This window comes from Periophthalmus magnuspinnatus, chromosome 21 (assembly GCF_009829125.3).
Source record: "Periophthalmus magnuspinnatus isolate fPerMag1 chromosome 21, fPerMag1.2.pri, whole genome shotgun sequence".
Taxonomy (NCBI): domain Eukaryota; kingdom Metazoa; phylum Chordata; class Actinopteri; order Gobiiformes; family Gobiidae; genus Periophthalmus; species Periophthalmus magnuspinnatus.
In genome coordinates, this window is record NC_047146.1 from 20,790,988 (window position 1) to 20,814,108 (window position 23,121).

The 23,121-nt window shown below is 40.1% G+C and overlaps 1 protein-coding gene across 1 annotated transcript; it reads left to right on the forward strand.

Moving 5' to 3' along the window:
* The first annotated feature begins 891 nt into the window (after window positions 1–891).
* On the forward strand, window positions 892–16,239 carry LOC117388916 (histamine N-methyltransferase-like). Its single transcript, XM_055230387.1, has 7 exons — window positions 892–1,028; window positions 7,140–7,189; window positions 9,312–9,419; window positions 9,658–9,788; window positions 11,559–11,652; window positions 12,575–12,822; window positions 16,009–16,239. Exons 1-7 carry the CDS (start codon window positions 892–894, stop codon window positions 16,237–16,239), a joined length of 999 nt encoding a protein of 332 aa, XP_055086362.1.
* Window positions 16,240–23,121: the final 6,882 nt, after the last annotated feature.

The window sequence follows — 23,121 nt, forward strand, 5'->3', positions numbered from 1 at the left end:
AAAATAATTTAACATTACTGAGGAAATTTTGGACTTTGTTAAAATCTACAGTTTTAAAATTGCATGAGCTCTTGCATACAAAACTGCATCATCTGTATGCAAATGTATGAGGCTTTCTCTTAAATTGCAACCAATGGAATTAATAAATGTAGTAAAAAGTAGAGGGCCCAAAATTGAGCCTTGAGGCACAAAAAAGCTACTACTGCCTGGGTTCTGTTTGAAATATAATTTTGGAACCAACTGTATGGAGCATTATCAAATCCAATATGCTTTAGCCACAGAGGATTTTATGATCTACTGAATCAAAATATTTAGTTAAATAAATAAACATTGCAAGGGCTGAGAAAATGTAATTTCAAACTTTTGTGGTTGCAGTTTGAAATGCAATTGATCAGACTGCAAAATGACTAGAGCATCTATGTACCTCTGCATGGGTGCTCTAGTCCGACACTCCCTTTTCTATACTCTGACCATCATTAAAACAAAACACACATCTACAAACACCTATCCCAGAACCTCTAGATCTGCACCGTTTAAACATAATTTAAAAAGATTCGTTTTTACCCCATCTGAAGCTGATATGTGAACTTGGTGGCAATATGTATTATATTCATTTTAATAATAGGATTTAGTTCATAGTTCACGTTTTAAAGGAGAATGAGAACACTTTTTAGCTGAAATCTTACGCAGTGAAGTTTTAACTGATTCATTGTTCTGCAGCAGGATCTCAAACAGCAAGACCCCACCCTCACCTTTAAGAGGCCTCCTTTTGGACAAACTTCTCACCACCAAAGTCAATAATTGTCATGATAGGCTTACCAATGAGTTCCTACAAATACTCAGTAGTCAGTACAACTCTAGTCTTGCTTAGTCAGTTCAGCACAGAGCATCATGGCTTCTACTCTCAAGTCCCTATTTCATGATAACGACAGATACGACAAGTGCTTCAGGATGTTTAAGCAGCGTTCAAATGAACAATTACAAATGGAAGACTTCATCTGCACTACCCTGTCTGACGAACTGGCCAGGTAACTGCTTTGGTTGAGGCACTGTCCAGAAGTATATGCAAGTATATAAATCTATTCCAAAATCTATTTCTCACCATAACAAACTATTGTTTTTAAGTGTCATGACGTAAATCAAAATGTTACCACCATTAACATTCAGAAATTTGCACCAAATTTACCCAATAATTGTGTACTCAGATTCAACATTGAAATCCAAAAATTAAATAAAAATTTGACTTTTTGTCAAACAGTGACACAACTACTTTCTGAAAAAAAGAAGGTCCAGGCTGTGGCTCAGATGTTCTGCAGGCAATTATTGCAGCACACTCCATTTTCAGTCTGTTAACTGCCTACACTACACTTGGAGGAACTATGAACGCCGAGTGTTTTAAATCTGGGGTCTTGAAGTGTTGATAGGGTCAACACGCTTAATGTCTCCAGATGAGAAGCAGTGTCTGTGACACGATGGAGATGTGTGGCTGCTTGTGTGTGGAAAAAGAGAGAGTTGTGCTCAAGTGCACAATATAGCATTTTCATCATGGGGATGACCTTTGATCCTGAAACTCCCCTCTCCTCAGACAACTCCACTGTGGCCTGATGAAAAAAACACAAGAATTGCTTCCCTTAAGATGTTAAACTCATCAGTCGTAAGTGGAGTTAAGTCTGTTTGAAGAGAGGCAAGAGACCACACTGGTTCTTTCTCATCATTTAGCCATGACAGCATCTGATATGTGCTGTTCCAACGTGTTGGTACCTGGTTGTTTCAGGGCAGGCCGTCCCATCTGTTGCTGCACTTGAGCAAGCTTTTCTTTGGCTGTAGTGCTGGATCTGAAAAATGATACTATTTGTCTAGATTTATGTCTGATGGATGAAAGTTCAGGGATTTCATCACAGGATTTCTTAACTCTTAACTAAATTTTGTTTGTGTGCAATGCAAACTGAGAGTTCTTGTTGGAGAGTTCTTGTTGCTGCAATCATATTTGGTGCTGCGTCGGTCAGAAGACACCTTACTTTATTTGTTATGGCCCAGTCGTCCATTATACCCCATTTGAATTGGGCAAAATTGTCAGCAGTGTGACTTTGTGGAAAGTGTTTCACTCCCAACACAGAGGTACATAACTGCATATTATCATTAAGGTAGTGACATGTAAGAGCCAAATAAGCCTCATGATCAAAGAGGTCCACATGTCAGCTGTACTTCCATTTTCACTCGTTTGAATTTTGCGCATGTTTTTGCGCACCTTTTCTTTGACAGTCTGAAAATGAAACAAAATCAAATCAATATACAGTGCTTGAAAAATCTATTAGACCACCTGTCATTAAAGCAAGAAAACATCCAGCATTATGAAGTTCTCTGCATTTTTGCGATTTTGAAATTCAAAGGAGAGCTGACACACTGGACAGAAATTATTCAGGCATGATATTTGAAAATTTAAAGTTTTGGGTTTTTTTTCTATTTAGGAAGTTAATAACTGTACTTTGCTATAAAAAAAAAAAAAGTTCGGTAATGTGCACATACTAATGGATTAATCATTTCAGAAACATAAAAACTATTTTGGTGATCGCAAGTGCTGTTTACCTATGGTTGCTGTGACATAAACCTTGAATCAGATGGTGGTCTAATGAATTTGTTAAATACTGTACTTCAATTAAATATTACATGATGAGTAACATCAACTACATTTTCTAGACAAACCTTTCTGGTTGGCAAAAAGTGTGATGGGTCAAGGAGGTGAATCAGCTCCCTGAACCCCTCACTCTCCACACTGCTGAGGGGTTGACAGTCCTTTATAATAAAATTCAGGACTGCCTGGTCTAAAACAGTCTTCCTAGATGCTTGATGTTAAAAAATAATAAAACATATATTAATATAGCACCCATGAGGAAGCTGCTCAATGTCTGTATACCTGAGTTCATTCTGGGTGTATTTGGCACCTCCTCATTTTCATGCTTTTCTCTGTAATGCCTGAGCATTGAGGAGGTGCTTTTATTGATATATGATAGCTCTGTCGAGCAGATGTGGCATTTAACCTGCATAAAATGAAATAAATCATTTATACTGAGAGTCACATTGCTGTGCAGGTTTTAGATCAAGTAGAAACAAGGAAATAAAGTTATCTTATTTTCTGTTAAAAGATCAAAATGATCCCACACAGCGGAATGTTTTCTTATTCTCTCCGGCTCCATTTTCTTGATGTAGAAGAGAAAGTGTTTTTTTAATCTTTCGGCGGGTAATTTTCTTCTTCACACAGTGATTCATCCCATTGACAGATGTAGATGCGGTACCTTTTAAACACACTTTGGCGCGTCAGAGACAAGCGAAACAGCGGCTGTATTGGTCACATGACTTTTTCTTCAAGTGATATGTGCATTGATATGGGGCTTCGTTCTAAAAGCTCGACACATGTGTCAGTGTTGCTGGACCCATCACTAAGTTGCTGGTATGGAAGGGCTTGGGACACATGGAATGTACAGTGGATGTGAAGGGAAGGAGGAAGCTGCAGCTGTATGGCCTGTATGGCAGACAGGTTAATGATTTTGTTATTTTGAAGGGACCCAGGAAGTGAGGAGAGAGTTTCCCGGAGTCAGTCTTAAGTGGAATATTTTTGAAAGAAAGCCAGACTGACTGACCTGGTTGATATTTAGGAGCGGGGGTGCGGTACCGGTCTGCTGCTGCCTTGGTCCTAGCCCCAGATTGGAGGAGGGCAGCCTGGTCCTTCCCCAGACTCTGCGGCAGTGTTGGAGGTGGTGATGTACGGATGGTACCGCCAGGTCCTTTTCCTCCGACAGGAGGCTTGGAATGGAGATATACCAGTGGCAGAACTCACCAGGGAATTATACGTGTACTCGATCCATGGTAGGAATGTGCTCCAGACAGAAGGGTTCGCAGATACCACACAGCGTAGCACCGTCTCCAAGTCTTGATTGGCCCGCTTGGTCTGTCTGTTGGTCTGGGGGTGAAAACTGGATGTAAGGCTGACAGATACGCCCAGAAGGAGTGCCAAACTTGGAACATGAGCTGGGTCCCTCAGTCCGAGACTATATCCGATGGAATCCCATGGAGCCGGAATACATGTTGGTTATTTGGTCAGCCATCTCCTTGGCGGTCTGGACCTTTGGTAGGGCAACAAAATGGGCTGCCTTGGAGAAACGGTCAACAATAGTGAGGATGACAGTGTTACCTTGGGACGGCAGGAGACCCATCTCGAAGTCCACTGCTACGTGGGACCACAGTTGCTTCGGGACTGGGAGAGGTTGGAGCAGACCAGCAGGTGACGAGTGGGAGGCTTTACCCCGGCACACACCTGGCACGCTGAGACGTAGGCCCTGGTGTCCTTGTCAACGGTGGGCCACCAGAAATGACGTCTCAAGAGGGAGAGTGTGAGATTGACCCTTGGATGGCAGGCAAACAGAGAGCAATGGACTCATTTCAGTACCTTGGAGCGGACAGAATCTGGAACAAAGAGAGTACCAGGGCCATTACCTGGTTCAGGGTGGTTGCGTTGGGCCTCCTGGACCAGCTCTTCAATTTCCCAGTGGACAGCCGCGACAACACATGTAGGGGGAATGATGGGCTCTGGAGAGGTGGTGGTGTCCTCCTGAGAGAACTGGCGTGAGAGAGCATCCGGTTTGACGTTACGGGATCCCAAGCAATAGGTGAGTATGAAGTTGAATCTGCTCTATATAAGAATAGGGACCAACGGGCTTGACGGGAATTAAGGCGTTTGGCAGATTGAATGTAAGAAAGGTTTTTGTGGTCTGTCCAAACCAGAAAAGGATGCTCCGCCCCCTCCAACCAGTGACGAGCGAGCGACCGCCAGCTGCTCTCGATCCCCCACATCATAGTTGCTTTCCGCTTGGGACAGATGACGAGAGAAAAAGAAAGGGCAGAAATTATGTGAAATCGCCTTGTCAAGGATCATGACAAACGTAACTCTATTTAAAAATCTATTTCTCACCATAACAAACTATTTCTTGTGTCTATGTCTATTTCTATGAAAAAGATACTACCTATGATTTGAAATACATCATTAATCTTCTAATTTATGTGCTAATATGAATTTTATTTTTATTTATCTTTATTTATACAGGGGGGACCCATGAGAGCACTTGGGCTCTCTTTTTCATGGGTGCCCTGTTTAAAATACAACACAAACCGAAAAAACAATCAAAACAAATAAGTCCATAAAAAACATCAATAACAAGTGCAGGTGTGTGTATAAAAGTTTGTTATCATATCATTAAATTGCAATTGTGTCACCAACGTGTCCAGTTTTGGTTTTCCTTGGAGCATATTCCATTTCTGTGACGCAAAACAGCCAAAAGCCCTCTTTCCCATCTCAGTTCTGGTGTGGCTCGTCCTTAGCCTTATGCAGTCATGTGATCTGGTGTTAAATGTTCCGGTATCAATAATTAACAAGCAGGTGAGGTATTCTGGCAGTTTTTGAAGTAGTCCCTTATAGATAAACTTAATGCAGTGCTGTTCTCTTCTAACAGACAGTGATGGCCAACCTACTTTTTCATAGAGCGTACAGTGATGAGTTTCAAATCCATCACCTGTAACAAAGCGAAGGGCGGAGTGAAATAGTGGATCCAATGGTTTCAAAGCAGAGGCTGAAGTCTGCATATACACCACATCCCCATAATCCAGTACAGATAGGAAGGTTGCTTGCACTATTTCTTTTCTGTAACTCATTGGGATACAATATTTGTTTCTGTAATAAAATGATAATTTAGATTTTAAACTGTTACATAATTCTGAGATATGTTTTTTAAAGGACAAGTTTTCATCAAGCCAAAACCCAAGATATTTATAAGTTTTGACTCTTTCAATGGATGTACCATTTAGTGTGTAAAGGTTTGTAGCTTGCATGTTACTGAAATGTTTTTTAGAAAAAATCATATACTTAGTTTTACTTGCATTCAAAAACAGCTTAAGATGAGCAGGTCATGATAGTATGTAATGCCCACCATCAGGGGTTGCTTGACCTCAAGATATAAAAGCTCAAGGCAGACTTTAGATAGCTTCTGGTCTCTTGTATATCACAGTTGAACAAAACTTAGCCCTTGCAGCCAGGTGTTTGTAATCAGAAACACCTGGCTGTAATCAGGGTAAGTCATGTGTGATGTCACCAACTACTGGAAATTGCAGAGACCACTCAAGGCAGCACACACTTAGGCATTTTTCACCATTTACCTAATTAGTACTAAAGCTGCCAAAAAATGTCTAAAAACAGTAGACCATGCTTGTTACGGACCAGTCCTGTTTTGGCCTTGTCTCCACTTGGGCAGATCCACCCACCCCGATCCACCCACCAGTTGAGCGGCACCTGGAGTTGTCCAGCAATCAACTTGGGAATAAAAGCCCGGAGCAGCGCACATCCGCTGCAGCATCTTTTAGTTATTTTGTATTTTATTTTTGTATATCTAGTTGTTTAATTTGTATTTCACTTTTGAAAACCATTTTTGTAAGAATAAATTGACTTTATAATTTTTTGACCACGTCTCCATGCTTTAGTTTTGTTCTACACCCAGTTTTAACATATTTTCATTGCGTGCCACCATGCCTGGACCAAGTGGCACATAACAATGCTAATAATCACATGTTTGTTAAGTTTATTATTATTTTGGGGGGATGTTCTACTGTATAATACACAATATGCACTATGCATTATGTGAGATGTTTTCATTGCCTAGAATGTTCCACAGTATGACATGAAACTTTTAAATATTATATGTTTTGAATTCCATTACAAGTGTTTTATTACTGGGTGCTAGTCATACCTGATGTATTTTAAATATATTATGCCGTATCCGTTTGATGGGGGCCACACTTTGCCTAGAAACTGAACTTATTATTTAATGCAAATAAATAATTTTAGATGGAGTTAGTGCTGTGCAAGGATTCCTCCTTGTTTAAAGTAATTTGTAATACATATTAGTTAAATATTTTTAGGTGTGTGCTATGAAAAATGATCATATCAAAATTCTTCATGTAAATAAATGTTAACTATTGTCAATAAGAAAACTGCTCAAAATCTGCAAAAAAAATTTGCATTTACTCATACCCCAAAACTGTCCCAGACCAGCATCTTGAAGAATTGTAGGCTGTAATTATATTTTCTCTCTTAGCATCGGGGACGGGAAATCGATAAATGTCATTGGACTTGGGACTGGAGAAGGTATGAGCTTTTTTAATAGTTTCTTCTGGTTGTTCTGGGACTTTGGTTCTTTTAGATTAGACAGTAGCCTTTGATACGGTTGATCACTGTATTTTACTGTCCCATTTCGAGCAATATGCAGGTTTTAACGACACAGCATTAAACTGGTTCAGATCCTACTTCAGACACATAAGTTTTCTGTACATCTTGGGCCCCACAAGTCAATCTTGGCACCCCAAAATTGCAGAGTTCCACAGGGCTCTGTGTTAGGTCCCGCCCTATTTTCTCTATATATGCTGATGACCTGCAAATACAGGATGTCCTTAAAATCACTTTTATATATATATATATATATATATATATATATATATATATATATATATATATATATATATATATATAATATATATATATATATATATATATATATATATATATATATATATATATATATATATATATATATATATATATATATATATATATATATATATATATATGCATCTGTTTTTTGCTTTAGTTCAGTAATGTCCTGTATATTTGTTTAAAAAACAATATCTTAACATTGTCCCATGGAAAGAAATCCAGACTGGGAACTGTAGAATATCAGAGCTGCTCTGTCTCTAGAGTCTTTTAAATTTTCTCTCAAGACTCTTGAGAGAAAGACTTTCTTTGCTTTGGCTTTTAATACAATTTAAGATTAACTTAATGTATGTTCTGCACAGTTTTGGTATGTTTTTTTTTTTTACAAGTTTTTGTGCATATGAAGTACTTAAACATGTTATAAACATGGTGTCGAAGTAAAATTGACACTGACATGAGCTTATCACATTTATGCTTATGCTCTAACTATGAAGACATTTGATTGGTTTTGCTTTAGAGTGGAACAGTCTTTGAATTGTTTCCGTAGGGGCAGTGCGGGGCAGGCAAGAGCAGACCCAGAGTGTTTCCACTGCATAAAGCAATCCATACTGCCCCGCTTTAGGGATTACTTGCAGACCACAGGAAGTACTATTTTCCTAAGGGGTCTGTGACATAACTAAACAACCAATATGCAAACCGAGCAATTCTGAGACTCAAAGAAAATTACTTTAGATTTGGATGAAACAAAATACAACTCCAGGTATGCTTTTGATGATATAATAACAATCATTTTTTCCCCATGTTGATTCCCTGGGCTGCCAGTAGAGGGCGCCCTACACCAGATTTCAGTATGGGGAGCGCCCAAACTGAAAAATAATGTATGGTTCTTTACAAAGCCATTATTTGAAAGGTGCACAATGTGACATTTATTTATTTTAAGGGCCCAACACTTGCTCGTCTCCAACAAGATGTGATTGCTATATCCAACAGTATAGCACTAAGCATATCTATCTAGTATTTAATTACATGTGTTTTAGTATTCTAAAATTCTTACAGTTAGTAGGGTCGCCTCTCCACAGATCTGACTTATATCTTGACCTGGTGGCATTACCTGCTTGTCTCTATGGGTATAGATAAGTCAATGTGGAATGTGGAACAACACAAAGCAATCAAAAAAATAAGACCAGTAATCGCCATTACTGGGAAAATGGCAGCTCAGTCCAATTGAATGCATTTTGCTACTGCGTCATAAAGGATGTTGTATGGTAATAGTTTTGGTCTTGTTGTTAAACATGTTGAATGGCTACAATCATGATTAGGGATGTCAACATTTTTCAGTTAATCGATAATTGTGATTATTCAGGGATTTTTTTTTTAGAAGCAAAATTAGGTAATTTACATTCAATCTATGCTATCAATATATAAAATTACAAATAATTTAAAACACTTAAAGAACTTTTGTATCTGGCTGACTATGTTACCTCAACTTTACTTTATCACTCAAAAAGTTTGATTTCTTAAAGAAGGTCACACACGTAACATGTTATATAATGGAAATTAAAGAAAATGAAAAAAATTCACTGTTTGTTCATGGTGTCAATCATGAATACTCTGAATTGCTGTTTCTCCTCTCATAGCATAACACTAAAATGTCATATTGTGACATCTCTAACCAGGATTAGTGCCTTGTTTTGATTTTTTTCTTAAGGCAAGAGAACAAAGCCATGGGAACCTAGAGTCCTGGGAACATAAAATCATGTTGTTGTTTTTTATGATGTAGGTAATTATGACATTAAGATTCTCTCCCAGCTGCGCCTGAAGCACCCAGGGGTGATGCTGAATAACGAGGTAGTGGAACCCAGCACAGCGCAGATACAAGCTTACAAAGGTACAGAAACAATACATATCTCAACAATACATGTCTCATTGTCTTTGCAAAGTAGGTAGAGTATGATGCTATGCCACATCTTAAACCCCTCCTTTGCCCTCACGCTCCCTTTTAGTCCTCCAGGTACTACCCAGTTTGAAATGTGACTGTGAGAGGAGTTGAGGTGTTAAATCCCACTTTAAATGTTACAAATGAAATGTAAATATGTGTATTCTTTTAAACTCTGTGCATGGTGCAGAGAGGGTGGCTCAGGTGTCGCACTTGGACCCTGTCAAGTTTGCATGGAACGAGATGACATCCTCTGAGTTTGAGGAGCAGTGGAGACAGAGAAATGTCACCAAGAAGGTCGACTTTATCCATATGATCCAGGTATGTGTGCAATCAGCTCAACTGACACTTTGCAGCTGTCATCAACATGTAATAGGTAGACAAGGTACACTTTTTTTAACCTCGTAGGAATATTTGTTCTCTGCATTCGATGCAGTATTTGATGTGACTATTAAAATGCTTTCACATGCTGCTGGTAAGGAGACTAGGTAAATTACTTAAATATCTTGAAATTTTGTATTTTGTACTTTAATAGCATTGGCTAGCCAAATAATCAAGTTGTAACAATGTGCAGAGATCAATTGTTTCATAGCTTATCTGACCATAAAAAAATGACACTCACACAAAATGAGTCATTAGCCAACAGTTTTTCATGGTCACATTTTTGTTGAAAATCAAACACCTAAAAGGAACCATAAACACTCACAATCTTATGAAAATGTTTTTTTGTTTTTTGTTTTTGTTTTTTTTTTTCCATGAGTTTTCAGACTTAAAACTTTTTTTGGCTGTGTTTTCTAATGTTTGCATTGTGTCACCATGGTAACTGCTGAACATTACGGTATAAACATGCATGCAAACCAACCGTCCATGATGTCACTGCAAATTGTTATCAGCATTACCTGTAGACATGCTCTGTCTGAGGTGTTGTCAGACTTAAATCTGGGCTTTATTTCAACACAATCTGACCCGAAAGAGCTGATTTAGTTGGAACTACGACAGGTGCCTGATGTGTGCTGTTAAAAAAGTTTAACAGCTCCTCAATAGCAGAAAACCTCGCTTACCGATCGAGAACAGCATCCAGTCCATTAAAAATAACTTCCTCTACTCCTGAGTCCAAACGCTATCTTCACTCTTTGTCACGAACTGCTCCGGGACAGAGATGCCTCCTATAACTTGTACAAACATCCACAGTGTCCTTGATCACGTACTTCCTTTGTTTTGTCCGTTTCGTCATGTTTAGAAAGCGAAACAACAGTGGGTAAAATGTGCATTCATTACGCACTGTTGTTGCCACTCAGCTTTGTTTATATACTCGTCATGTTCCATCTGTTTACGGAAAACCATGGCATGTCATACATTGTCGTGTTCCACTGCTCATTGGCTGTAAGGGGCAAAAGTCACTAAATGTGTGTTACGTAATTAGTTGATTCTACAAGGGGGAGACTGGAGCGTAAACTTTCAGTCACCTGTAGCACTGATTTGCTGTCTGGGGCTCCAGTAACCCACAACCCCCGCCTATTGGCCACATTGGTGTCAGTCAGAAGCTAACACATTTGGTTAGCACTGAGGAACAAAGCTGGCGCTGTCAGAAGTTTATTATGCCCGAAATCGACAAAAGAAATGTAAAAAAAGTGATGGAGCAGATTTCACGTTTGGAATATTTTCCTGCAGCAGATTGGACACTGATTTATTTTGTGGACATAATTTCTTGACTGGATTATATTCTCTGGACCGGTACGGAAAAAATGAGGCCAACTTTCTGGGAATATGTTGATGTTCAAATCCAAATCAAGTCCAAATCCAAATTTTTGGCTTTTCTGTAAAAACGTCTTTCCTGTCTGCACTGTGGTGATTGCAGGTGAAAATGGTTTGCATATTCAGAAAGACGAGTGTTGTAGCTTTTGATGTGTAGATTGTTTGTGTGGGTGACACAGAAGTATATGTACATTGCTGTAGAGTTGTAAAGTAGGGGCAACGGAACGTTAACAGCTTAATAATTATTGTGATAACATCGTTAATCATGATTATTTTGGTCACAGTAATCGTGGGTCTAAATTTTAATATCGTCTCATCTCTAATCTGCATCCACAGGTGCTGTACTACATCGAGGATCCTGGCCCTACCATCAGATTCTATCAGAGCCTCCTGAAGAAGAATGGCAAACTCATGATCACTTTACAGTCAGGTAAGAAGACATGGAATGATGGAATATCACGATCTCTCTACACAGGGGTGGAATGCATTGACACATTGATGAGTTCATATGCATGTTCCACAATTTTTAGTACTTCGAGATTATCGGACAATAAAACACTTAATAATGAGATGCAGACCACATATTTGCCATGTTCCAACTGAACAACTCCGCCTGCTTCGGAAGTAGATAAGCCGCCGCGGCTGCCATACTGGTAAACCAGCCTAGAGTGACCTCGCACACTTGTGAGTGTGACAATAACAAAGATGTGAAATTATATATTTTGATAATTTTACATATAAGTTACATATAAGTATAAGTATATATATATATATATATATATATATATATATATATATATATATATATATATATATATATATATATATATATATATATATATACACACACATATATATATACACACACACATATATACGCACATATATACATATATATATATATGTGTGTGAGTACATGGAGTTGTTAGAACAATTAAGTGTTCAATTTGTTTTCATATTGTTCAACAGTATTTTGCACAGCTGCACACGCCTTATTTGTAAATAAATTAAGCTGTTTGCTGAATACCTTTTCATTTCTCAAATGGCAAATATTTGCTAGTAGGCTAATAATAGCCTCATCATAATAACATAGTTATTGAATTTATGAGTAGGAATCATAATAACCCCCTTCGAGGGATAGCTCTAATTTCCATCAGTTTATTGTCCCCCTCTAGACCAAACCCCTGGATCCACAGATTATAATTATATAGCAAACACAAGCACAATAGGTCTTCTTTAAGCAAGCATGGATCAAGCAGGGATGAAGGGGAGGTGGGGAGCTGGGGAATGAAGGTTGATTGTGGAGAAAATACATTGAGTTGTGAATGTGATTTTTTTGTTGACTGTTTCAGGTGAAGGTGACAGGTCAAACAAGTGGAGAGAGTTGGGCTTCTCAAATGAATTTAAGTGGCATAAACTTGAGGACATAACGAAGCTGCTGGATGAAGCTGGAATCCCGTACCAGTGCTATGGCGTGTGTTCTGATTTGGACATCACCGAGTGCTTCACTGAAGGAGACGAGACCGGAGAGATGATTCTAGACTTCATCACTCAGACTGTGAACTTTAGCAAGACGGCCCCATCTGAGCTCAGAGAGAGGGTACTGAGTTTTATGCGAGACCCTAAGTACAGTGTGGTGAAAGATGGAAGAATTCTGTCCTGTGAAAAACATTGGATAATTATCCTGGGAGTACACAATTAATGTGTGATGGTACTGGTTTCTAAGTCTATCAAGCTATATATATATATATATATATATATATATATATATATATATATATATATATATATATATATATATATATATATATATATATATATATATATATAAAATTAGACGGCTTCACCAATCACCCTAAAGCAGGATTTCCCCACAAAATAACTATTCTATATGTACTTTATTGTTAATGAACATGAGCTGCAATAAATAAATGAAAACAATAACTTGCACTTTTTTTCATAGTTCGGCAGGGGGTGCACTTATACTCAGATGCGACTTACATGTGAAATTATTCACAAAATTAGAATTTCACATTTTCGTTACTGTCACACTGACAACTGCGCGAGGGGACTCTAGGCTTGTGTACCAGTAAGGCAGCCATTGACTTCCAGAGTGGCGCTTCATCTACTTCAGAAACAAGCGGAGTTCTTTAGAAGTAACACAGAGGATGAAGAATTCAATGGATTTAGTGATTTGGAGTGAGACTGAGAGTAAACTTGTTAACTTGTTTTTTATGCTTTAGTTATCTAATTAACTGTTAATATCTTACGTTAACATACATACCAGACACATATTTATTTTGTCTATACTTCATGTACATGTTTACATATGTGTCATGTAACAGTTGATTATACTTGTTACAGTTCACTTTTTTGACCACTAGATGGCGCTGTTGGGTTTGTAATACCTGTAAGAAAATTTACTTGACTCGTTTTCTTTTATACATTTCATATTTTATTTAATTTAGTTTTTCCTTTATTTATTTCCCCTTAATTTATAAGCTTAAAGGTGATTATTTTTCATTTGGAACAATATTGTAAATGTTTAGTTTATCATAAGTCTAGTTAAAGGTCACGAAAACTACTTCCTGTTTTCCGGTTCAGCCTATTCCGCTAATATTAAGTCTTACCCAACAGCACTATTTAAGAAACAACTGAAGTAAAATATAAAGAAAATATAAAGTTTTCAGTTCACCGTTTTGTTTATTAGCAGGCCAAAGTGGTCTGTATATTTTCCATTTGTTCATATGCAATTTTGTATGTACATGTACTATGAGCCAGAGCTTATGTTATATTTAATGTGTTTGCTAGTTCTATGGTGTGAATGAACTGTGATGAAGAAGTAAGACAACAGCAAGCATCAGTGAAAATAACTCTCTTGTCTCTCGTGTTTGTGGACAAGCTGGCATATGTTATGTTAGCGTAGCGTATCTGATTAACTGTTAATATCTTACATAAACAAACCAGACACATATTGAGTTTGGTGTCTATGTGTTAAGTTAAGTTTAGTCCTGATTAGGGATGTCAAGATCATTAGTTTAAAAACTAAAATCATGAGTTTTAAGGGCACAATATAATTGTAATATCTAAATTAAAAAATTAAATTTAAAAAAAGGGACAACTTTAGAAGCTAAATAAAGTCTTTTAAAATTCAATCTATTGTCCAAAAAGTATACCTAAGAGTACCCTAGAGTCATTTTTTACCTGGCTGTTTATGTATATTAATTTTACATTCTCATTCAGAAAGTTTGATTTCATAAAGCTGGTCACATACAGTACAAGAGGAATAGTGATGAATGGCAATGTGAATGAAAACATTTAATGATTTCACTGCTCATGGTGTCAGTCCCTGTCGATAATGGGCCACCAGAAATGTCATTTTAAGAGGGAAAGTGTTCGATTGATCCCCAGATGGCAGGTGAATCGTGAGCAATGAACCCACTCAAGTACCTTGGAGCGAATCGGATCTGGAACAAAGAGAGTACGGGGCGGCCATTACGTGGGTCAGGCTGGTTGCGTTGAGCCTCCCAGACCAGGTCTCCAATCTCTCAGTGAACAGCAGCGACCACACGTGTGTGGGATGATATATTCGAGAGGGGTAGGAATGTCCTCCTGGGAGAACTGGCGCGAAAGTGAACCGGGCTTGATATTGCGAGATCCTGGATGATACATGAGGATGAAATTAAATCTACTGAAAAAGAGTTACCAATGGGCTTGCCGGGAATTCAAAGGTTTTGCTGACAGTATGTAAGCTAAGTTTTTGTGATCAGTCCAAACCAAGAAAGGATGCACCGCCCCCTCCAAACAGTGATGCCATTCTTTCAGGGCAAGCTTAACTGCCGGTAATTTCCTATCTCCCACATCATAGTTGCTCTCTGCTGGTGTAAGGTAACATCAGAAAAAGCATAGGGATATAACCGATTTTGTGGGTCAAACCTTTGAGAGGGAATGGTTCCGACGCCCGTTTCTGAGGCATCCACTTCTACAACGGACAGGCGAGAGGGATCGGGCTGACGCAGCCCGGGGTAGAGGTGAATAGGGTCTTTAGTTTCTCTAAGACAGACTGGGCTTCTGGGGTCCAGCAGAACTGTTTGGAGTGAGAGGTGAGTTTAGTGAGGGGGCCACAACACAGCTAAAGTCTCTGATAAAGCGTCAGTAGAAGTTATCAAAGCCAATAAACCTTTGTAACTGTTTCCTGTTGTTGGGTGTAGACCACTCAGTTACCACCTTAATTTTCTCCGAGTTGGCTTTCACCTGTCCGCACCCCACAATGAACCCCAGAAAACTGGCCTTATCCGCGTGGAAGCCGCACTTCACGTAGAGTTTGTGTATAGACAGTGTTGTGTGTAGTGTAGACAGTTCGCATGGCAAAAGGGACCCCACTCAGACATCTTCCCCCTAGCTCAGCCAATTATGGGTTGTGAGTTACAAGCCAGGGGTGACCCAGAATGAGCAGCATAGTGGGAGCAGAAATGACATAGAACCACCTGGTTTCATGGTGATTACCGGCCAAGACTAAGGTAACAGGCTTGGTAATATATATGTTACCCTGGCCAATTCAGAGCTAGGGCTGTGAGTGGTTGCTTCAGTGGCTCCAACCTTACCCCAGACTGTTCGGCCACCTGCTGGTCCAGGAAGTCTTCCTCCGCTCCAGAGTCAATAAGGGCCAAAACGGGTAGGGTAACACAGAAGGTACTGTCGAGCTGAAATCTATTATGCTTCTTCTCTAGGATGTGTTGCTGATCCACCAGTACTCTCAGTCCTACTAATAGGCGTTCCCTTTTAGCCAAACCGGGCAAGTTGTGAGAAAATACCCATGCCTCCCACAATACAGGCACTCACAGACGCTCCTCTGCAGTCAGGTGTGCTCGACCCAGCTACATTGGCTCCTCTGGTGGAGGTGACGCGGAAGGCGGTGAATTTGCCGTGGAAGGGCAGGACACCAGTCCCTTCACAAAGACAGCCTTTAAAGCGCTGTCAGTCCAATCTACCTCTGGTGCCAGTGTCCAAAAGTTGATGGTGTAATCAGCCACGTACCTGGGACCTTGAACAAGACTTAATAATCGGAGAGATGCATCAGCTTGATAGTGTGAGTGATCAAAAACAAGTTTAAATTCTCCCACAAACCCATCAAAAGCCACGCTGTCTAGCGTGGTGTTACAACATTTTTCCTCCACCCACTGGAGTGCTCTCCCCCTCAACGAGCCATGCATGTACTGTATCTTGGGAGCGTCTGATGTAAAACAGGCTGGATGTCGTTGAAACATAGAGGAGCATTGAAACAGAAAGCCACGGCAGAGGCTGGGCTGACCTGAATATGGGTCTGGAATGGTGCCTCTCGATTCTGTAGAAAGCTGAAGGCGGGAAGGTGAGCAGAGGTGAAACCTGGTTGGAGAGCTGGAGACTGGAGCAGCAGACTTCCTGGGTCAGGGTATGATTGCATTCGAGCAGGGTCCAGATAGTCTGTTCATGCCGATAATGACTGTGACGCAAAAATGCCTGGTATAGCGTTGGGTCCAGGTGCGAATCTGATTGGTCGATGTTGGCCAGATCGTTCTATCGTAACGACTGACAGGGGGACCAAAGATTCAGACTTGGGTGGAACATTTGAACAGAGTTTATTTACAGTCACAATAATATGAATGATGGTAGATGGAGCAGACAGTTGAAAGCAGGGTTGTATGCAGTACAAGCGGGGGTCAGAGACGAGGAAGTCTGTACCAGTTGAGATGAACGGGGTTGGAGGATGACATGGCCGTACCGGTCGTGGAGAGCTGGGTCGAAGGCAGAGGCACTGTGCAGGTTCAGGGAGCGGGATCTGGCGAAGAACAAAAGATATCCAACTGAGAAGAGACCACATCAGTCCTGTACTGAAATATCTGCACTGGCTTCCTGTCGAGCTTAGAATCAAATTCAAAGTGCTCCTCCTGACATACAAAGCCCTAAACGGTATGGCCCCATCCTATCTGCAAGATGCTATTGTCCCGTACCAGCCAAACAGAGCACTCCGCTCTCAGAATGCAGGACTATTAGTGGTTCCTAGAGTGTCCAAAAGTACAGTGGGAGGGAGAGCATTCAGTTACCAAGCTCCTGTGCTATGGAATCAACTCCCTGCTGATGTTAAACAGGCCCCCACAGTCTCTGTATTTAAGACCAGGCTTAAAACCTTCCTCTTCGGTATAGCATATGACCAGGTTACATAGTGAGGGAGTTAGGGACATTAAAACCCGGGATAAGACAGGCTGCAGTAGGAGATAACTAGCTGGGGGAAGTATGGCAACCTGAGCACTATCCTCTACTTTGTCCTATTTTCTCATCAGCAATGCTATTCACATGTTGTCCCCTGTCCCACTCCCCCTGTGGAGTGTATCTCTTTCAGATGCCCCGATGACAGCTGGACCCTCCCCTTCTCCCCGCCTGGCCCTTCTCCTCGCCCGGCTCTCCTCCTCCTTGTCTGGTCTTCCTCCTCCTCACCTGGCCGATTTTTCTTGTTTTGTCTGGTTTTCCCTGTTGTTTTGTTTTTGTGTGTATATCACGGTGGCTGAGTGGCAACACTCATGCCTCACAGCAAGAGGGTTTGGTTCGATCCCCGGGTCGCCAGGCCTTTCTGTGTGGAGTTTTTCATGTTTCTCTCCATGTCTGGATGGGTTACCTCCGGGTACTCCGGTTTCCCCCATCAACCAAAATATGAACGCCCTTCGAGACAACTGTTGTTGTGATTTTGGGCGTTACAAAAATAAATGAATTGAATTGAATTGAGTACAAAAATCATAAATGTAAAACAAGGCATACCCAAGCTGAGTTATACCACTGAGGATACAATCGATCTGGTGCTGACCGTCAGGTCCTCGGTCCCTTTGCCCTTCCCAGGTGCGGCTTGATTATGGATCGGTTGTAGGTGTGCATGGGAGGAGCCCAAATCTCCATCCAGTTCCAGGCTCCGGCACAGAAGGGAGGAGGGAAAAACAGCACCAAAACACAGAGCAGAGGGTCATGACACAATGAGATTATGACAGGGCCGGATTGGCCAATAAAATTTCAGATTGCAGTGGAGTTAAAGTGGAACTGAACACTAAATAAATATGTTTTGGGGTTTTTTTGCTACTAAATTGTGTACATGGTGTTTGAATAACATAGTGTTTCTATTCATTGTTTGTCTGTTGTTTGTTTACCTTAAGTGGCCACTGTGCATTTCAAAGCAGAGTGGCTTTTGTTTCACACCCATATGATAATGAACTTTTACACTTAGACAGGTAGAACAACAGCGAGTTTCCTGTGGGATGGAGACAGAGCCTTCACACATGTTAATGTCTGGTCTGGGTCTGGCAGACTCAGATCAAATGCTTTTAAAGACACAACATGACTATACTTAAATTTAAAAAATCACAATGATTATTTGTGATTATTTATGTTTTGATTTGTGTGATTTTAATGTCCTTCTTAATATGTAAAGCACTTTGAATTATTTTGTGTATGAATTGTGCGATACAAATAAACTTGCCTCGCCAATTCCAGAATGTTATTTCAGAATGTTATTTCAGAATGTTGTTCCAGAATGTTATTTCAGAATGTTATTTCAGAATGTTATTTCAGAATGTTATTCCAGAATGTTATTTAAGAATGTTATTTCAGAATGTTATTCCAGAATGTTATTCCAGAATGTTATTCCAGAATGTTATTTCAGAATGTTATTCCAGAACATTATTTCAGAATGTTATTTCAGAATGTTATTCCAGAATGTTATTTCAGAACGTTATTCCAGAATGTTATTTCAGAACGTTATTCCAGAACGTTATTTCAGAACGTTATTCCAGAACGTTATTTCAGAACGTTATTTCAGAATGTTATTCCAGAACGTTATTTCAGAATGTTATTCCAGAACGTTATTCCAGAACGTTATTCCAGAATGTTATTTCAGAACGTTATTTCAGAATGTTATTCCAGAATGTTATTTCAGAATGTTATTCCAGAATGTTATTTCAGAATGTTATTCCAGAATGTTATTTAAGAATGTTATTCCAGAATGTTATTTCAGAATGTTATTTCAGAATGTTATTCCAGAATGTTATTTCAGAATGTTATTCCAGAATGTTATTTAAGAATGTTATTTCAGAATGTTATTTCAGAATGTTATTCCAGAATGTTATTTCAGAATGTTATTCCAGAATGTTATTCCAGAATGTTATTCCAGAATGTTAGAGAGACTGTGTGTGCCCCACGTACAAAAAACACAAATAAAACACCCCTAAACTCTGACAAGGAAGCTGTCAGATCTCATAAATTAATAAAGATAAATAAATTTGCTGCAAATAAACAAAATGATAAGTGTGTAAAATGTGGACTGCTAAACATCAGGCCTCTTTCCTCAAAATCCCTTTTAATAAATGAACTAATTGGCGACCTTAATATTGATCTGCTAGCCCTAACTGAAACATGGCTTCGGGAAAATGATTATGTTAGGCGAAACGAATCTACACCATGAAGTCACATGAACTTTCAGAGTGCCCGGAGCACAGGTGGAGGTGGTGGTGTGGCCGTCATCTCTCATTCCAGTCTAATTCTCAGCCCCAAACCCAACTATACATACCTCTCCTTTGAAAGCCTTGCACTCTCCATTACGTGCCCCAATTGGAAAAACCAAAAAGCTGTTATATTTATAATAATTTATCGACCTCCTGGTCCATATGCCGAGTTCTTGACAGAGTTTTCTGATTTCATTTCAAGTTTAGCTTTGAATTGGGAAAGGATTGTTATAGTTGGAGATTTCAACATACATGTTGATAACGGCAGTGATTGCCTCAGTAATGCTTTTGGCGCGCTCCTGGATGGGATCAGTTTCACCCAGAGTGTGAATAAGCCAACTCACTGTCACAATCACACTATAGATCTCTATCTAACCTATGGTATTGAGATTAATGATCTAATTGTCCTTCCTCAAAACCCTATACTCTCTGACCATTTCTTAAATACCTTTCAATTCATACTAAAAGACTATCCAGCCCTGCAGAAAAAAAACTATAATGAAAAGAACATTATCAGATAAATCGGTTACAGAGTTTAAAGAAATTATTGAGCCATTACTAAAAAATATGTCATGTGACAATGAGAATAATTTTAATTCAATTGTCACTGATCAATTGGTTGACAGAACAATGCTCACCTTAAAATCTGCTCTCAATGTTGTAGCTCCGCTAAAACAGAAAAGCATTAAACCAAGACCTCCGGCTCCATGGTACACGTTACAGCTCAGGACACTCAACCAACATGTGAGACGCACAGAGAAGGAAGGAATTGGCTTAGATACTGAACAGCTAGAATATCTCACCCTTTTATGTTTCGAAAAAGTATATGGTAATATTAAAAACAATTATATTCTTAAAAATATCTTCAAATCTCTTAGTGCTATCCGTAAACACTTCAGTATTGACAAATATTCATTTTCAGCACCCATTGCTAACAATCCAGATTTCCAACTCACCTGTACTGATTCCGGCTTTAGAGAATGGAGGAAAGCAGGCATCACAAAAATATTAGATCTCTATGTAGATGATTCTATAAAGTCATTTCAGCAATTAAAAAATGAATTTAATCTCTCACAAGCCCACTTCTTTCGATATTTGCAAATTAGAAGTTATGTCAATTCTATTACATACTACAAAAATGATATAAAAAATAGTATCTTAGATAATATTCTCATAAAAGCTGTTGCATTAAAAGATAAAATTATAACAAATATATATGACCATATTAATATGAATACAGGTGTTGTTATTAATATTAAACAAAGTTGGGAATATGACTTTGGTGTCAAACTGGATGACCGGCAGTGGATCAAAGTACTAACCAGAGTTTGTCCGCGCCCTGGGAGATGTTATTGCCATGAGTGTATATAACTGTGTCATCAGCGTACATTAGTATGTGGACTTCGTTGCAAACGGAGGGAAGATCATTAATGTATAGTGAAAATAACAGTGGCGCTAATGTGGACCCTTGGGGAAGACCGGTGGACAAAGTCAGTGCTGAAGATTGTTGAGACTGAATGCGGACACGTTTAGAGGTGTTGTGGTGTTCAGATGTGTGGTGATTTGATTTGCTACTAGTTTTTCCGCAATTTTTGAAATTGTTGGCAGAATACTGATGGGCCTGTAGTTGGCCATGGACTGTGGAGCTCCACTTTTGAATATGGGAATTACAACTGAGGATTTCCACAAACTAGGAAAACTACACTGGGAGATGGATAGATTGACGAGTTTGGTGACAGGTCGTGTGAGGGGTGAGGATATGTCCTTGAGCATAACTGCATTCATGCCAAAAACGTCTTTACATCTGGATGATCTGAGTGCATTGATAGTCCGAGATACGTCTTTTTCTGTGATGGGTTTTAAACAGAGAACTGGTTAGTTGGAGTCCACTGTGTGTGTCTTTGGATTTGCAGTCACAAAACATTTAGCTATGTTGGCTACAGATTCAATAAAGTAAGAATTAAAGGCTTCGGCTATAATAGGGGGGTCAATTGTAAGTCGGTCATTTATTTTGATTTCCATGTTTTTATTCTCTTTTATGCACTGTCCTGTTATTTTCTTTAGTTGATCCATATCAGTTTTGAGTTTCCATTTGCTTTGTTGATTATACTGAGAAAGAAATTCGCTTTTGCTGTCCTTAATGCTCTTACTACTTTGTTTCTTAACATGACAAAGAGAAATCGATCATGAGTGGCTCTTGTTTTTAGTGCTTTTTTGAGGGCATGGTCACGTTCTTTCATGAGATTTATTATATATGTATTTATCCAGGGAGTAGTGTTTTTATATTGTTTGAATCAAATTTTTTGATTGTAGTCACCTATGGTTTTCTGAAGGGTATTTTGAAATGTAATGCTGTCCTTTTCACCATCAATGCTGGACAGCACGCCATCCCAGTTTAATTGGTGAGCTGACGCAATAAAGTCTCAATATTTATTTTTGGGTATCCCAGTGGTTTCGCCTGACTTAGCAGATGGATGGAAGCGCCTTTTGGTAAGTTTCCTGGTGTCGTAACGGTGCGGATAGGACCAAAGGATGCAGACCAGAGCAGTTCTAACAGTGTTTATTTACAGCGGTGAAAATGCAGTCTTTAAACAGGTCACAAGAGCAGGTACAGGAACCGGGGAGCGGGAGACGGGTCAGGCGGGTGCGGTGCAGGTAGAGGCGGGCAGGACAGGACCAGGACGGGGATAGAAGCAGGTGCGGTACCAGGGCAGGCGGATCAGACGAAGACCAGAGCGGGGAGCGGGTGACAAACCAGAGACCAGGACCGGACAGGAGACGAGACGAGCAGGAGACGAGACGAGCAGGAGACGAGACGAGCAGGAGACAAGACGAGCTGGAAGCGATACCGGGACTGGAACGTGGCGGCAGGAGCTGGGCGAGTAGAGGCAGGAATCTGGAGGGTGCATAAATCCAAATGAGCATTTGCCGGAAAGTACCATATAACAAAGCTTAGCAAGAAACATTCACGTTTTACACGCGGACGGTCTGGCACCGAGTGTAGACTGCCAAGCCTTCTTGTACTCAGCAGCAGGTGGTGGTGATTAGGCTGATGCACCCCAGGTGTGCACGGGAGGAGTCAGGCACTCCACCCAGCTCCAGACACACAGGTAGGGGAGGGGGAGAGAGCACGGGAGGACAGGGAAAACTGACATCATGACAGTACCCCCCCCCTAAGGTCCACCTCCTGGTGGACCCCCAGGCTTGTCAGGATGAGCGCGGTGGAAGTCTCTCACCATGTCGGGGTCCAGAATGCGTGCCCTGGGCACCCAGGATCGCTCCTCCGGACCGTAACCCTCCCAATCGACGAGGTACTGGAGGCCCCTACCACGGCGACGAACGTCAATCAGGCGGCGGACGGTGAACGCCGGGTGGCC

Coding starts and splice junctions, on each gene's coding strand:
- LOC117388916 (XM_055230387.1), top strand. CDS start 892: ATGGCTTCTACTCTCAAGTCCCTATTTCATGATAACGACAGATACGAC. Junction 11,653..12,574: donor CATGATCACTTTACAGTCAG/GTAAGAAGACAT, acceptor TGACTGTTTCAG/GTGAAGGTGACAGGTCAAAC. Junction 12,823..16,008: donor CATCTGAGCTCAGAGAGAGG/GTACTGAGTTTT, acceptor GTTCCCTTTTAG/CCAAACCGGGCAAGTTGTGA.